General features: G+C 41.4%; 1 protein-coding gene across 3 annotated transcripts in view; it reads left to right on the plus strand.

Annotated features, from left to right (window-relative positions):
* The window catches only part of nr3c2 (nuclear receptor subfamily 3 group C member 2), a 264,566-nt gene that overhangs the window by 187,613 nt on the left and 59,532 nt on the right, over nt 1-17,421 (plus strand). For all 3 annotated transcript variants that reach the window (XM_033017777.1, XM_033017761.1, XM_033017769.1), the window contains exons 4-5: nt 4,381-4,497; nt 6,651-6,971. In XM_033017777.1, coding sequence (XP_032873668.1) covers nt 4,381-4,497; nt 6,651-6,971 — 438 coding nt within the window. The remainder of the gene's footprint in view (nt 1-4,380; nt 4,498-6,650; nt 6,972-17,421) is intronic.

Raw genomic sequence — 17,421 nt, forward strand, 5'->3', positions numbered from 1 at the left:
GGATCGGCTGAAGTGTCAGTGTTTAGTGATGAAGGAGCCTCCATAGTTGAAGTTGAGGAATGGGTAGGGAATAAGTCAAGCAGCAGATTAGTGCCTAGATAGAGAGTTGCAATCATAGATAGACACAAAAAGTTGGTGTAAGTCAACTAGACAGGCAGCATCTCTGGAGAGAAGGAATCGGGTGACTTTTCAGGTTGAGACCCTTCTTCAAATGTTGTTTGCTGGTTGAGGAAGGTGATCAGATGGCGCCCATGAACTGTGGAGTGATGGAGGGTGTGGCTGAGAAAGTTGAGGATAGGTATATATTAAATAAATTGGGTACTACCAGTCTCCAAAGGTTAGGAACCAAGCAGATTTAACAGTGAAGATGTGATGCTGTTTTTTTTGTATGAGTGGCTCATGTCATCCATGTGAATGAAAATGTCAACAGAAGAATTGAGACATGCATCTCATTGGATTAATATATCAAATACACAGACGGCTCTGAAGAATCTGCAATAACCCATAACTTACTTTTCTAAATGATTTTTCATTGAAATTGAATTGTGTGTCGCATATATAACATGTGCTGCTTAAACAAATCTCATAGCTTTTTGTCTTTTTGCTAACAATTTCAATTTATTAAAACACCCAAATCAGAGGCTGTAAACACTTTTGTGTATCTAATTATAAGCCTGCTATCTGTTTCTCTGCTTAATTGGAAAGATCTCCTTGTTGTCTTCATGTTTGAATGCCTTGTGGTAACTGATGCAGCTAGTGATTGTCTCTGTACATTCATTCTCCCATTCACAAGGTATTCACTCTACCTATTCAGCTGCTTAGCCAGCCTGCACATTCAGCCCAAGAGACTTCTGCCATACTTGGGCACCAAACTATTCTGCCTATTTAACCTGCCATGCTGCCTTCTTCCCAAGCTATTGGGTGGTTTTCCTTACCAGCAGACTATTTGGATCCCAATCCACCAGCATGATTACCTATCCTGAGTATGTCCCATATCGCCTACATGGCCAAGTTTATCATCTATATATTACTAAAACTCTCATCTTGTTTGTTTGTATGTGTGTGATCCCGAAACTACACCTAAACGGTACACGATAGTGCTACAGTTTTTGGCCCATCTTACTCACCATTGTCCTGTGGTGTGCTGTGGCAAGTTTCGTTCAGATTGGTGGTATATTTTACAAGCTATTCACATTTTAAACTTTACATAAACCACTTTGACAAAAATCAGTTCCACTTGTATGGTCCGTTAGCAGCTTATACAATGGGATCCCGGATCTCATTTACATAAAAAATTGCTATTTAAAAAAAAACTGTTTTAATCAAATTTTGGGGGGAGGTTTGATTTACAAAAAAAGACAATTTGCATTTGGGGGGTTGTGGGGGAGGTAGAGAATGGGGGATAGAGGGAGAGAAGAGCAGTGGGGATGTTGAGGAGGGAGAGTGGGGGAGTGGGATAGGGGGAGGTGAGTAGTGGGGGAGGAGGGAGATAGGGGGAGAGGAGGGGGGTAGGAAGGGGAGAGGGAGAGGAAAGTGGGGGAGGTGAGGTGAGGAGGGAGTGTGGGGGAGGAGGGGGGATAGAGGGAGAGGAGGGGGGAGTGGGGGAGGTTGGGAGTGGAGAATCGAGGGGGAGGAGGGCAGTGGGGGAGGTGACGTGGGAGTTGGATAAGGGGGAAGGTGAGGAGTGGGGGAGCAGGGAGATAGAGGGGGAACAGGGGGGTAAGGGAGGTGAGAGAGGTTATGGAGAGAGGGGGTGACTGAGGGTAGGGGAAAGGAGAGGGAAAGAACGGTGAGGGAAGAGTGGGGGAGGGGAGGGGGTGAGGGGAACAAAGAGGGAGGGTGAAGAGGGATGGCGAGGTCCAGGACTAGTAATCGGAGATGTTAACGCCCAGGAATTTGAAGCTGCTGACTTCAGAGTGAACCATAGTAAAACTGACAGTGGACATCAGTGTAAAGGGAAAACGGACAACACTGTTCTCGGAACTGCACACTTGAGAATGTTTACAAGATCTTTAAACAAATGCTTCAGGGTGACAAATGATATTGTTCCCTCACTATTAAAATGTAATCAAGTGACCTCGGTTTCCCTCATTTTTGCATATTTACTACACAGCTGCCAAATCAGGCTCTAGGCATTGGAGACCTGTTTTTTGCTCATTGCCTGTGTACAAACATCTAAACTAACATATGGAAGAAGAGTAGGTGTTGGCATCTTCAACATATTCAGTCATTTCACGACTGAACTGGCCGTAACCTCAACTACACAAAGTTCACAGTCAAGCTAACTTTTAGACCCTTTTCCTATCTAGCATCTATCATCTTGACTTTAAAAATATTCGAAGACTCACAGTCCTTTGAAGAAGCGAATTCCAAAAGTTCACCGCATGTTGTTACTTGTGGGCGGAGCACCAAGGCAAATTCCTTGTATGTGAATACCTGGCCAATAAACTTACTTACTTACTTACTTGCTTACTTAAGTGGATAACCCCTCATTGTGGATTCTCCCATAAGAGCTAACATCCACTCCACATCCACTCTATCAAGAGCCCTGAAGATCATTTTTTTTCAATCCAGTCTCATTTAAACTATAGCAGAAGGAAAGAGTTTGAAACAAAGTAAAGGTTCATTCATTGAAAGGGGGAGAGCAAGCCTCATCCATCATCTGCATGCCCTGTAGCTGGCTAAGGAATATTTACACATACATCAAGCCATAGGGACTGAGGGCGTTCACGGTGGCGAAGTGGTAGAGTTGCTGCCTTACAGCGAATACAGCGCCGGAAACCCTGGTTCGATCCCGACTACGGGTGCTTTCTGTACTGAGTTTGTACATTCTCCCCGTGGGTTTTCTCCGAGATCTTCGGTTTCCTCCCACACTCTAAAGATGTACAGGTTTGTAGGTTAATTGGCTTGGTAAATGTAAAAATTGTCCCTAGTGGGTGTAGGATGGTGTTGATAGACAATAGACAATAGGTGCTGGAGTAGGCCATTCGGCTCTTCGAGATAGCGCCGCCATTTAATGTGATCATGGCTGATCATCCTCAATCAGTACCCTGTTCCTGCGTTCTCCCCATATCCCCTGACTCCGCTATCTTTAAGAGCCCCATCTAGCTCTCTCTTGTAAGTATCCAGAGAACCGGCCTCCACCACCCTCTGAGGCAGAGAATTCCACAGGCTCACAACTCTCTGTGAGAAAAAGTGTTTCCTCATCTCCGTTCAAAATGACTTACCCCTTACTCGTAAACTGTGGCCCCTGGTTCTGGACTCCCCCAACATCGGGAACATGTTTCCTGCCTCTAGCGTGTCCAAACCCTTAATAATCTTATATGTTTCAATAAGATCCCCTCTCATCCTAAATTCCAGAGTATACAAGCCCAGCCGCTCCATTCTCTCAGCATATGACATTTCCGCCATCCCGGGAATTAACTTTGTGAACCTACGCTGCACTCCCTCAATAGCAAGAATTCCTTCCTCAAATTTGGAGACCAAAACTGCACACAATACTCCAGGTGTGGTCTCACTAGGGCCCTGTACAACTGCAGAAGGACCTCTTTGCTCCAATACTCAACTCCTCTTGTTATAAAGGCCAACATGCCATTCGCTGACTTTCAGACATTGGTAGGCAAGGTTAATTCCCGGGATGGCGGGAATGTCATATGCTGAGAGAATGGAGCGGCTGGGCTTGTATACTGGAATTTAGGATGCGAGGGGATCTTATTGAAACATATAAGATTATTAAGGGTTTGGACACGCTAGAGGCAGGAAACATGTTCCCGATGTTGGGGGAGTCTAGAACCAGTGGTCACAGTTTAAGAATAAGGGGTAAGCCATTTATAATGGTGATGAGGAAACACTTTTTCACACAGAGAGTTGTGAGTCTGTGGAATTCTCTGCCTCAGAGGATGGTGGAGGCCGGTTGTCTGGATACTTTCAAGAGAGAGCTAGATAGGGCTCTTAAAGATAGCGGAGTCAGCGGATATGGGGAGAAGACAGGAACGGGGTATTGATTGTTGATGATCAGCCATGATCACATTGAATGGCGGTGCTGGCTCGAAGGACCGAATGGCCTACTCCTGCACCTATTGTCTATTGTCTATTGTCTATTGTCTATTTAATTCTATGTATTCTGTTTTTGGTGCATATTTCAATATTGCACATGGTAATATATGGTACACAAAAATGCTGGAGAAACTCAGCGGGTGCAGCAGCATCTATGGAGCGAAGGAAATAGGTAACGTTTCGGGCCGAAACCCGGTAATATATATTGTGTTTTTATTGAATGTCCATGGAATTCTTGGAACTATAAACTTAAACTGGTTAGATCCCTTAACTCTGATGAAATATTTTTGTACATTTTTTTACATAATCTTTTCCTTCAACTAGGGCAACAAAACTACTTGTGTGCAGGAAGAAACGATTGCATTATTGACAAAATCCGGAGAAAAAACTGCCCCGCGTGCCGATTGCGAAAGTGTCTGCATGCAGGAATGAACTTGGGAGGTAACTATTTTTATTGTTCAAATCATAACAGTCTAGTTTAATTTAGAGATCCAGCGCAGAAACAGGCTCTTTGGTCTACCGAGTCCGCACCGACCAGCGATCCCCGCACCTCCTACACACACGAGGGACAATTTACACATACACCAAGCCAATTATCCTACATACCTGTACGTCTTTGGAGTGTGGAGGAAACCGAAGGTCTCGGAGAGAACCCACACGGTCACGGGGAGAACGTACAAACTCCGTACAGACTGCACCCATAGTCGGGATCGAACCCGGGTCTCCGGCGCTGCAAGCGCTGTAAGGCAGTAACTCTACCGCTGCGCCACCATGGCCTCCCACAACAGTCAGAGCCAATTTTAGTTGGTCAACAGTTTCCAGTTGTCCTTTGATCCACTATTATACATGGCCATCTGATTTGGAACACCTACTGAAACTTCCTTTTCTTTTTCACAGAGGCAGTGGAGGCTAATTCACTGGATGTTTTCAAGAGAGAGTTAGATATAGCTCTTAGGGCTAACGGAATCAAGGGGTATGGGGAGAAAGCAGGAACGGGGTACTGATTTACGATGATCAACCTTGATCATATTGAGTGGCGGTGCTGGCTCGAACGGCCGAATGGCCTACTCTTGTACTTGTTTTCTGTGTTTCTATTTCTATGTTTATCAAGTAAATCCTCTCTGCTGAAATGACTGTATGTGATTATAACGTGAATCATGTCAGATGTATCTGTTTTATTGTTCTGCATATAACCAAAGAGTATTTGACATGGCGTCCTCCACTAGGGAGCTCTCAAGGCCCCAATGTTCAAGTGTGAATGTGCTTCTGAATAAAATTAATTCGGGAGGCAAACTTTGGGATGGAAATTGCCCTACGAATGTTGAGCATGAACTGATGCCCATCTGCTGAACACCTTTAGACCTAAACTGGATGGTGGGATAGATCAACAACGATGGAAGGATAAGACAGTTTAAGGGAAAATAGGCCTAGCAGTTTTGGAAATAAGAAGCAATGAATGGGAATCAAGAATGCCATATTGCTTTAGAAGGGAGGGGGGGCAGATTAGTAATTAGTACCATTGTATAGCCATTCTGTAGAGGTGTATTGGATTTTCCATAGTGGGTGAGGGCAAGCTTTGTGTAATTGGCTGATGATGGAATATTTGATTGGGGAATGTGTTTCCCCAAGATAAATATAAATTCTCTGCCACAGAAGGTAGTTGAGGCCAGTTCATTGGCTATATTTAAGAGGGAGTTAGATGTGGTCCTTGTGGCTAAAGGTATCAGGGGGTATGGAGAGAAGGCAGGTACAGGATACAGAGTTGGATGATCAGCCATGATCATATTGAATGGCGGTGCAGGCTCGAAGGGCCGAATGGCCTACTCCTGCACCTATTTTCTATGTTTCTATGTAACCTTTGGTAGGCAACCTGATCCAGCAATGTTCTGCATTCCATCAAAGGCTGCCACTGGCACCCACAGTTCAATAAGCATTCTTTTACAAGGAGACATTGTGAAATAGGTTGTAGATTTGAAGAGCATCATGCTCTGGTCTTCCCTTCTACAAATTATTTCTGGTTGCTCACTTTCTCGTTTGCCCAGTGCATCCCATTCCGATGGACCTCACTATTACCACACCCCAAAGTGGCTCTCTCTGAAGGACTGCTGGAAGTGAGAGAGCAGTGGTTATATGCACTGAATTGCAAGCAGACCTCTGTATCCGAATAGATTTCTTGGAGTAAGAGATTTCAGAGAGATAATAAATGATCTGTTTGGTGTAGTGTCTGTAAATACTAAATCAACATGAAAATGGTCTGTTGGCACAAAATGCTGGAGTAACTCAGCGGGACAGGCAGCATCTCTGGAGAGAAGGAATGGGTGACGTTTCAGGTCGAGACACTTCTTCAGTCTGAAGTGCCTGACCTGAAACATCACCCATCCCTTCTCTCCAGAGATGCTGCCTGTCCCGCTGAGTTCCTCCAGCATTTTGTGTCTACCTTCTATTCAAACCAGCATCTGCAGTTCTCTCCTACACATGAAAATGGACTGACTCTTAATCTACATGCACAGAAGTTTAGATGTACAGATTCTGCGGTCAGAGTCGAAATGAAAAAAAATTGCTGACAAAATATATTTATTTTCTTTCTCTCTCAGCACGGAAGTCTAAGAAACTGGGAAAGGTGAAAGGGCTGCATGAAGAGCAGCAACCTCCGCACAGCCCTAAAGAAGGGATCATGTTCACTGCTTCTTTGCCAGAACCAAGTGGTAGCACCACCCTTGTTCCCCATTTCTCACTGATGCCACCTCATGTGAGCCCGTCTCTGATCACCCTTCTCGAAACCATTGAACCCGAGGTCGTTTATGCATCTTACGACAGCAGCCAAGCAGACACAACCAATTACCTGTTGTCCAGTTTGAACAGGTTGGCTGAGAAACAGATGGTTCGAATCGTGAAGTGGGCAAAATGTCTTCCAGGTAGGATTACGTAAAAATATTTATTTTTCTTTCTGTTAAGGATTCGAACATTTAGCCATGCAACTGGTGCTTATGTTTACAGATGATAGATCTACATTTTCTCAGATGTATCTGTATACCTTACAAAAACAAAATAAAAAAATGATTAACAGTCAAAGGTAGAGTTAGGATAATACACTAATGGGGATTTATTTAAACATATGCTATATACATACCTAATGTACTAAAGTTCAAATATTTCAAAAAATCTTTTGATTCACTAAATTAGTATTTAAAATGTGGAGTTTATTACAGAAGAAATGTAGCTTTTGGCTTCTCTTGCTCCCAAATCTATGCATACTAATTCTATATAATTGAAAGACATAAATCATATATTCAGAGAATGATACATATTCAGATATTGGTTGGACAAACTTGGATTGTTTGCATCTCGTTTCCCTTTCCCGTGACTTTCAGTCTGAAGAAGGGTCTCGACCCGTACGTCACTCATTCCTTCTCTCCAGAGATGCTGTCTGTCCCACTGAGTTACTCCAGCATTTTGTGTCTATCTTCGGTTTAAACCAACATCTGCAGTTCCTTCCTACACAAATAATTTATCTACATCGCTTGCATTTTATAGTAACTTCAAAATTAAAAAACATATAATGGACTTAAGAGAACTGTAGTTAATGATGCATACGCTGTGGAATTTCATGGGGTTCCTTTCACACTTTGTGTCTTGGTGAATGTATGGTAGGAGATCAATGAAACCATCAGGAACATTGGCCTGATTACTCCACACTTCCAATGATCTATTTTACCAATCTTTAGTGGTAATTTATTGTCTTGCAACAGATTGTCAAAGAGAAGATTTCAACATGCTTATTTTCTTCAGAGCAAGTGCCAGGGCACAGGAGTAACTCTACCAAATCACGTGTAGGGTTGATGATAATAATATCGAAAATTAGTGCTCCAAGCTTTGGGAACATCACTTAGCTTAATTTGCTCATCATAGCTGACCTTAATTTGTTTGAATTGATTCATCTCAGGCCAATCAACATCAACTGGGAAAATGTGAATAATTCTGGCTTAATATCATTGGCCTGAGGTGAGGAGTTGGTATATAAGTTTGAACAAGCTGGATAATTTTGATTTTGTACTTGATGCCAAGAAAGCAGATCGTTTGTTGATGTTTTGATAAATTGTTTCCTAATGGGCCTGCCCCAATTGGCCGTCATTTGCGCGGAATTTACACAACATCATTTACGCGTCACAATGCATGACGCGCGCGTCGTAACACGCACGTGATGTGCGCATTGTGCGCGATGACATAGGCAGTGATGCGCGGCCGTGCGCGGCGTCGCAGGATTTTGTGATGTACAAAATCTTCGCGCTCCGTCTGCGTGACGCACAAATGATGGCCAAGTGGGGCACGCCCTTAAATCATCTCTTTTCTTGAACTCTTGATTCCACAAGCATGCTTCCAAAGCAAGCTTGATAATCGAGTTTTCAAGATTTAAAGGCAATTGTAACAGAGCTGGATGTGAATATATTTGTGATGTGGCATCCCTCACTTGCAAAATCCTAGAAGCTTTGACAAGCTTTTGATAAATTTAGTTTATACTGAAAATACTTTGAATTCTACTGCATTATGAATTGTCAGTTTGTATCACATCCCCAAATACAAAGTTGGTAATGAAGGCGTAAAATCTCAGATTAACCAGAATGGTGAAAATAAAAGGGGACTGCCATGAATTTATAGATAATGTATGGTAGGTGAATCTATAAAAATTGTCTTGCTTGCAGCAAATTTGTCTTCCTTTATCAGACTTTGTAGTGCTCTATTAGGCCATCTTTTCCAAAAGGTCTGCTTTTGTTTAAGTGGGCAATCAACTGATTCACTAACTATCTGAATATCAACAAGTGAAAACAAAATTGTATGGATACTTGAAATCTAACTTAAAAAAAGCAGAACACCTTGAACCTGCCCACCAGGTCAGGCGCCATCTGTGAAAAGAGAATCAGAGTTAACATGCTGGAGTAACTCAGCGGGACAGGCAACATCTCTGGAGAGAAGGAATGGGTGACGTTTCGGGTCGAGACCCTTCTTCAGACTGAAGAAGGGTCTCGACACAAAAACGTCACCCATTCCTTCTCTCCAGAGATGTTGCCTGTCCCACTGAGCTACTCCAGCATTTTGTGTCTACCTTCAAATTAAACCAGCATCTGCAGTTCTTTCCTAATCATCAGAGTTAACATTTCAGGTTGATGCTTGTTCATATTCATGTTGCATTTATGTTAATGATTTATTGATTATGGAAAACATTCATTCTTTCCAGTTCACTTATACATAATCCAAACCCTCCCTGCTCAACATATAGAAAGATTTCATAGAACTACATTTCCTTTTTGTGAACACACATAGTGGTCGATAGTTAGATCATTGCAAGCAGCTTCCAAAACTATTTATAGAGGCATTTTGTTCCCAAACATTGCAATGCTTGGTAATGTTTCAATCCCAAAAGTGTATTTGTCAAAACTCAAAATATTACATTTATTTATTATTTGATATAAAGTAGGAAGGAATATAGGAACAAACAAAAGTCAATTTTGAATGGGTGCCTTCAAAATAATCTTGAGCAAAAATTAGAAAATATGAACGAGCTATAACATTGAATTTTCGTTAGGCTTTATACAAGATACTCATTGCAGCAGTACAATTTAAAAATAAATTGGCTCAATTGCAAGTGAAAAGCTGTACAGTGAAAATTGTTTTATCATGACAGAAAGATAGATATGTCTCTATTATCTTATTAATACAATTAATGTTGTCAAGGAATAATGGGTAAATGAAGAATAGTCCAAGGATTAAAAACTTGAAAAGATCTTTGCCATGTTCTAGATAAACGTCATTAAACCTGAAATGTTAAATCTCTTTTTCTCTCCACTGGTGCTTCTATGTTCTGTGCGTTTCCAGCCTTTTCTGTTTATTTTAATGGTACAAGCATATAATGTTGAGATACAGTGGAGCAACCAGTAGAACATGGGAGGAGGCTCCATTAGAAATGTAACTGTCATAATGGAATAATTGAGAAGAAAGCTGGTAGAAATAATTGATTCTTAAACTACCTAGGAGTGGACAGAGATAATATATCACTTTCACAAATTTTAATATCTGTGATATTATCTGAAGTGGGTTGCTACATTCTTAATGTTGTTTGCACATATGCTCTTTCACATAAAAAGCACATTTAACACATGAAATGCATCTCTGCCTACTAGTGAAGGTTATATTAATGGAATTCAAAGAGGAAGGGATAGGCATTTACTTGTTAGAGGGAAGATCTCATAATCCACGAGCAGAGAGAAGAGAGAAATTAAGGCATTCAGAGAGTCAAAGATGGCATTTTAGGGAGCAAAATGGTTAAGGCAGCTTTGAGAATGACATTTGAAGAGGCAGAGCAGTTGGCAGCCTTGGTAAGCATTGAACTTAAGAAGAAGAATTGAAATATTGGAATGTTTTCATCCAAGTTGTAATTGCATATTTGATTTGGTCAGTCAGCATAGGAAGACATTTTAAATGAAACATATGTCATTTTGAAGTAGTGGCAAAGCATTTTTCTCACTCAAGGAGCACATTGACTGGAGGGGATAAGCCGTGATCTCGTTGATCAGCAGAGCAGACTTGATGGGCTTTGAGCTCCATTTAAATTTCTTATGTTCTTATAAATTATTCTTACTTGTAGGTAGCCTCTAGTTTTTTATTTTGAGAAGTTTTGTATCCACAAAGTCATCTAATACTCCATTACACGTGTCTTCTGGGGACCTAAAACATAATATTGAAAGCTTTTGGTGTTATTTTAGAAACCTGACAAAGTACAATTAAGGCAATGTTGGGTCAGCATGGGTTCTAAAGAGCCCAGAGGTTTAAGGAGTATTAGTTGAACACAGTGTATTCCTCTACACTGCGACATCATTCGGCATGTTGTTAACCTGTCCATAAGCTATGAAATATAGGATGACAATGCCTCAGGTTTTATAAAAAAACAGAACAATTGCAATCAGTTGACCTCACATTATTCATTCAGGCCTGCTTGCTTAGGCACACCACACAATTCATTATGCTGTGGGTCCATTGTGCCATACCACTTTAACAGTCTATATCTCTCTGATAACATACTTCAGCACCATATTAATGAATTCATTAAATCAGTAAATGTAACCAAGTTAATGACTGAATGATTAAAAAATTGAAATTTAATCTGAAAACAGCAATCAGTAGAGATTGGACACGTAATGAAAGCTCAAAGAAAATAAATGTTCTTTGATATAGTGGCTGTTGTGACTTCAACATGTCAAAGACATTTACAGCCAGCAAAGTATTTTCAAAATGTAGTTACTCTGGTATTGCAGCTGGTCTCTGCACTGTAAGAGTCCATGCACAGCAAGGTTATAATTGCTTGCTAATCATTTTATTGATGTTTATTGAGGATAAATAACAGCTAAAATCCCTGGCCAAATTCTTATGCAATGCTTTTAAAGCTGTCATGGTATATTTTACATCCACCTGCGAATGCTGAGGTTCCTCAGTCTAACGATTCTTCCAAAAAAGTGCCTTCAGGCAGTGCAGCAGACCCTAAATATTGCATTTAAAAGTCAGATAGGATTATATGCCCAAAACCACTGGAAAATCACTAGATTCAAACTATCTGACACAGAGGTGTGTTTGGCTAGTGAGCTATGGCTGCCATCTGATGTAATAATCCTATGGAGGTTCAGTGATGTTTGCCACTGAATCTCTGAAATGATCATCTCACCGAACCCCAGGTTTAACAATGCAATTCATAAAAAGATAAACTACAGATAATCAGACTTCAATTCTACAGATTTCCCTAGTTGTCATAATTTATTTCATTTGTGGTTTCTCTGTACATTCTCCTGTTTCCTGTATATTTTACAATATGGAAAGAAATAGTTAGAACACGCCAGGGTAAGAATAGTAACATTTACATAGTTTGGATATCTTGATTCAAGGAGTGTGTATCCAGGAAAGCCACAACGGAAATAGAGGAAAATGGTCACTGTACAGGAACTATATTTAAATAGACCGAATTTATCATTTTTATCTGCCCATCATCCACCTTTATATTCATATATTGATTTATTAATTAATGGCCTTACATGTGGCATATGGTCCATACTGAATCTCAGATTTTTGTGCCATATTCTAATAAATGCCATAAAAAATCAGAAGCTGGTTGATTAATCATCCTGATACTCTCAAATGCCTGCTGGCATTAATAGTCAGGAAGGAGCAGCCAACCATTCTGAAGACAGACAACCAAGATACCCAAATAATGCTTGCCACAGTTAAGTGGTTACGCTGCTTTACAGTAGGCCATTGTCAATAAAAATTACAACACATTAATTATATTTTTAAATTATTTTGTGAGTCACTCATTTTGTCTATAAAGTATAAATCCACTGTGCAGTGCAGTCCACAGTGACTGAATGCAGAAGTATGTAATTGGTTGTAAAATGTTTTTTAAATAGTTTGAGATGGTTAAAGGGACTATATAAATGCAAGTATACATTTTTATTGGATCTACTCACGTCATCCAACTACACACAGACCAGGGGAGTTATGGCTTCAGCATCTCTCTCATGCACAAAGAATGCAGTTTTCATTTTGGTATTCTTGTGGTATTTCACAGGCATGTTCACTTTAAGGCCTGGCCACCTTCGGGATTACCAAACATGCCCATCCTCTGATCTTCTGTGGTGCCATCCCTTCCACTTTCTGACGTGGTCTAGTTTCATTCATTGCATGCTTCCCTAGGCTATTTGTACTGAAAAAGCATGGATGTCCCATTCCGAGGGCAGTGCCAATTTCCATGACCTGATTACCATTGCCAGAGGATAGCAGTATACCAACAGTGTTTGTACTTGTTTAGAGCTCGCTGGTGTGGATTGTGCTAGTACAGCTGAATTTGAATTACTTGTCAGATGGTGGGAGCGTGGGGGAGGAATGTTGGTGCAGGTGCCGAGGATTGAGGAGAGAGTGGACATAGGGCAACAATGAATGGCCAGCTGATGACTGACAGGACTTCTACTCAAGTCAACTATCTGACTGGAACTAGGGCAGCACGGTGGCATTGCGGTAGAGTTGCTGCCTTACAGCACCAGAGACACGGGGGGTTCGATCATGATAGGCTATGGGCCGAGGAGCTTTTTTGTTCAAGTTTGTGACCCAACACACGGACCTACCTGCATTTTTAACATATTGTGTAAAAATATATAAATCATACCTGAAACTCGTCAAGACCAAATGATAAATAACAAATGTAGAGCTAGGGTTAGGATTAGGGTCAGTCAGTCGGTCAGTCAGTCATTCGGTCGGTTGGGCTGTAGGTAGGCCGATGGATGCTGTGGAGGATCGGTCGGTGGGTGCTGAGAGTGGTCGGTCGGGCTGTCGATAGGCCGGTGTTGCAGCGAGCGAGCGGGTGGATTAACGGAGCTGGCACTATGGGGGTGCTGAAGGCGGTCCGGGCGGCGTGCAGGGCAGTGCTGCTCCCCACCATCATCACCACGATGATCCAGAAGGGATTGCTGGCCGAGATGGACGTGCTGCGGGGCCACTCGTATGGAGCCTGCAGCCGGTCCCAAACCGGCTCCAGCTCCAGCCGTGGGCAGCTCTGGAAGGGGGGGCGAGTTAGGGTTAGGGTTAGGCATTTTCCTCTCAGTGGAAGATGCCTGAGCCTTCTCCCAGCCTGGCACCGCCCCAGTCCCACTATGGCCATGACCCCCACTCTGCACACTGGCAGTCAGTGGGGTTCAGTAAACGGGGGAATCCACAGGAACTGCCCTCACCCATTAATTAAGTGGGTTCAGGAGCCGGACTTCTGCGGCAGTCTCATTCATAATACACACTCACAATTATATTCATTATATTATTTTTATATAATATGATTATACATCATTATATATGATTTCAGTCATATTTATGTCATGTATATATATATACGGTATAATAATATATGGTTTAAATTAGCACGGAATTAGCCTCCTCATGGTGTAATATGGGCATTGGACGCTAGATGGTGCTTACTTTTTCGATCTCATTTTCTAATTAGTTTAATTAATTAATGTGCAACATTTGGCACTGACGAGTTATGACATCCTTCTCAATTATATTTTATCTAAATCTGTGAAAAATTTCATGTAGTTCTGAGACATGGGTCACGAAAGTTAAATTCTTGACACATTTTCGATGCTTGGCCCACAGCCTATGACTTTGGGTCCTGTTCGTAAGGAGTTTGTACGTTCTCCGTACGACTGCTTGGGTTTTCTCTGTGTGCTCCGGGTTCCTCCTACACTCTAGAACCGTACATGTTTGTTGGTTAATTGGCCAGTAAAATTGTAAATTGTCTCTAGTGTGTGTGTAGAATAGTGCTAGTGTGCGGAGGTCACTGGTCGGCGCGGACTTGGTGGGCCAAAGGGCCTGTTTCCGCACTGTATCTCTAAACTAAACTAAACAAGCCATTGACCCTGATATACCTTGAAATTAAAACATGGCTGATCTGCACCTTAACATCCATAATTTCTCCACATTTCCTAGTGCCCTTTTCAACAGAGAATACCAATCGCAGATTTTAAATGTTTAATTGCCACCACATTCATTACATTTGGCGAGTAATTGTTGGGGGTTCTGATCAAGATTTTAACACAGTATTATCTCCATCTTTGCGTTCCACTCATCAATATTTTTTCCAGTCCTTTTGATCATGTTTTGTACCCATCTCATAGTTTTATTTAAATAATTTATAAACTTGAGTTCTGGAATCTCTACAGTTTTTTAATAAAATTATTGCTATTTAATAAAAAGTCATACTATTATTTTATGCATCCCATTTTTATTCTGGTAACTTTTCTTTTTGAAGTGCATTTTCTATTTTTTCATTCCCTTCTCATCCGCATTCTGGAGCAGCCATGATTACATGATTATTTCGATTGACTCTTTCTGCAGCCTAAGGTAATGGAACCATTGTTGTAATCTTAGCAGTGGCAGTAATTGCTGGCAAAGGACTTCATAGTTATTTAAAACCAGAAAGCAGCTAAGTAAAACCATTCATACTTGATGTTTTCCGGGGAATATGTGGAAAATTGGTATTTCATTTCACTGGAATAGTGAACAACCTCATTGCCCTCATTATATTATTCCCAGATAATAACTGTGTGCTTATGCTCGGAAAGGTGAACAGCTTTATAGAACTACTGTCACTGTTTGTAATTTTATCTCCCATTCACCTGATTTTCATGGTTTCATAAACACCATGTTTAAAATAAAAGTTGTTGTCGGAAGAATTTGAGTCTTTGACAAAGTCCCATTTGTAACTCTGGTTGAACAGGGCTATGGGATCGAAGACAAGTTGTCAGGCAGCATCTCTGGAAGACATGAAAAGGTGACATTTTGGGTCATGACTAGTCTGACAAAAGGTCCCAACTCAAAACGTCACCTATCCATAGCTTCCAGAGTTTCTGCCTGAGCCGCTGAGTTAATCCAGCATTTTTTTTTCTGTAAACCTGTATGTGCATTTCCTTGTGTTTATATGTTTTTAGATTAGATTAGATTCAACTTTATTGTCATTGCACATAGTACAAGTACAGGTACAACAAAATGCAGTTTAGCATCTAACCAGAGTGCAAAGTAGTAAAATGCTGATTAAGGCAATATATACAAATGAGGATTGACATGTGCTATATTCTGGTGAATAAGAGCTTAACTATAAATTATAGAAACTATAAATAATACTGGAGAAGGGGGGGGGGGCAAGCGTCGGGCCTGTGAGTTCAGCAGGGTAATGGTGTTTTGGAAGAAGCTGTTCCTTAGCCCGCTGGTGCAAGACCTGAAGCTCCTGTACCGCCTCCCTGATGGGAGGAGGGCAAATAGTCCATGGTTGGGGTGTGAGGGGTCCTTAATAATTTTGCCAGCCTGTCTCAGACACCGTTTGCGGTGAAGGACAGCCATGGCAGGGAGCGGGGCACCGATGATGTGATGGGCGGTTTTCACCACCTGTTGCAGTGCCTTCCTGTCAGCTGTGGTGCAGCTGCTGTACCATACCGTGAAGCAGGTGGTCAGGATGCTTTCTATGGTACAGCGGTAGAAGTTGGACAGGATCTGAGGGGACAGGTGAACTTTCTTAAGCCTCCTCAGAAAGTAGAGGCGCTGCTGCGCCTTTTTAATCAGTTTGGCGGTGTTGAGGGACCAGGACAGATCCTCAGAGATGTGTACCCCGAGGAATTTGTAGTTGGAGACTACAAATGTATATTAACAATTTGGATATTAATGTAGGGGGTATGAATAGGAATCTTGCAGGTGACACAAAAATGGTGGTATTGTCAATAGTGTGGACGATATCTTAAGCGACATAATAATATTCTTCAGCTGTTAAATTAAATAGAACAATGTCATGTGAAATGTATCCTGATACATACAGTGATTCATTTTGGACGAGCTAATGATGGTAGTGCATACATCATGAATGGCAGCGTCCTAGGAAGTATTAGGAACAGAGAAACCTTGGTGTACGTTCACAGATCCTTGAAGGCACAGGTAGAAAAGGTGATTCTGATTAGTATCTGGAGAAAACTGGATTATCACCCAGAGGGTGTTTGGAACATGGTACTCAGTGCCTGAGAAGGTGTTAGAAACAACTACTCTCACAACATTTTAAACATATCTGTAAAAACACTTGAATCAGCAAGGCTCAGAACGCTACAAACTAAGTGCTGGTAAACGGGATCGTGGATACTTGATGGCCGTCATGGGCCCAACAGCCTATTTCTCTGCGGTGAACCGTGGGCACAACATTAAAAATACTTGAATCTGCTGACTTTTAATTAACATACAGTATAACCTGTAATGAACTGCATAGAAGCTGGAATCATCAGTGAACACCTTGGCTGGTACATAGAAGTAAGGAGCTTGATTTGCACTGTCTTGAATAAATAAAGAGCTGAATTTTAATGTAGAGGGATGTGTGGGCCTGGGAGTCTATTGGGTTTAAAAGCAGGGAATCTTGAGAGAAAGTCAGCTTCATACTGCAGGATTTAGCTTTAAAATACAGAGTATCAGACTGCATGTGCCTAAACTCATTTGGGGAAAGAAAGTTACCAATTTCAGTATTTTAATATCTCAATAATAGCAATAATTTCATGAATTTTTCAATTTAATCTGCGTCCACTGGTTTCCCAGGCTTCCTGGAACTGGACAGTGAGAGCAGAGAGAGAGAACACAGCAGCAATTGAGAGGGTTGAAAACACGACAGAAATATATGCCAAGAAATACTGAAAGCTCGCAGCTGCTTTCGTGCCTGCTTCTGTTAAAGACTTGTTCACAGTTCTTGTACTGAGAATTACTTTGACAACTGTGGAGATTTATACATCTGATCTGTGCTTTAGAGTTCTGATC

Source organism: Amblyraja radiata, chromosome 1 (genome assembly GCF_010909765.2).
Source record: "Amblyraja radiata isolate CabotCenter1 chromosome 1, sAmbRad1.1.pri, whole genome shotgun sequence".
NCBI lineage: Eukaryota > Metazoa > Chordata > Chondrichthyes > Rajiformes > Rajidae > Amblyraja > Amblyraja radiata.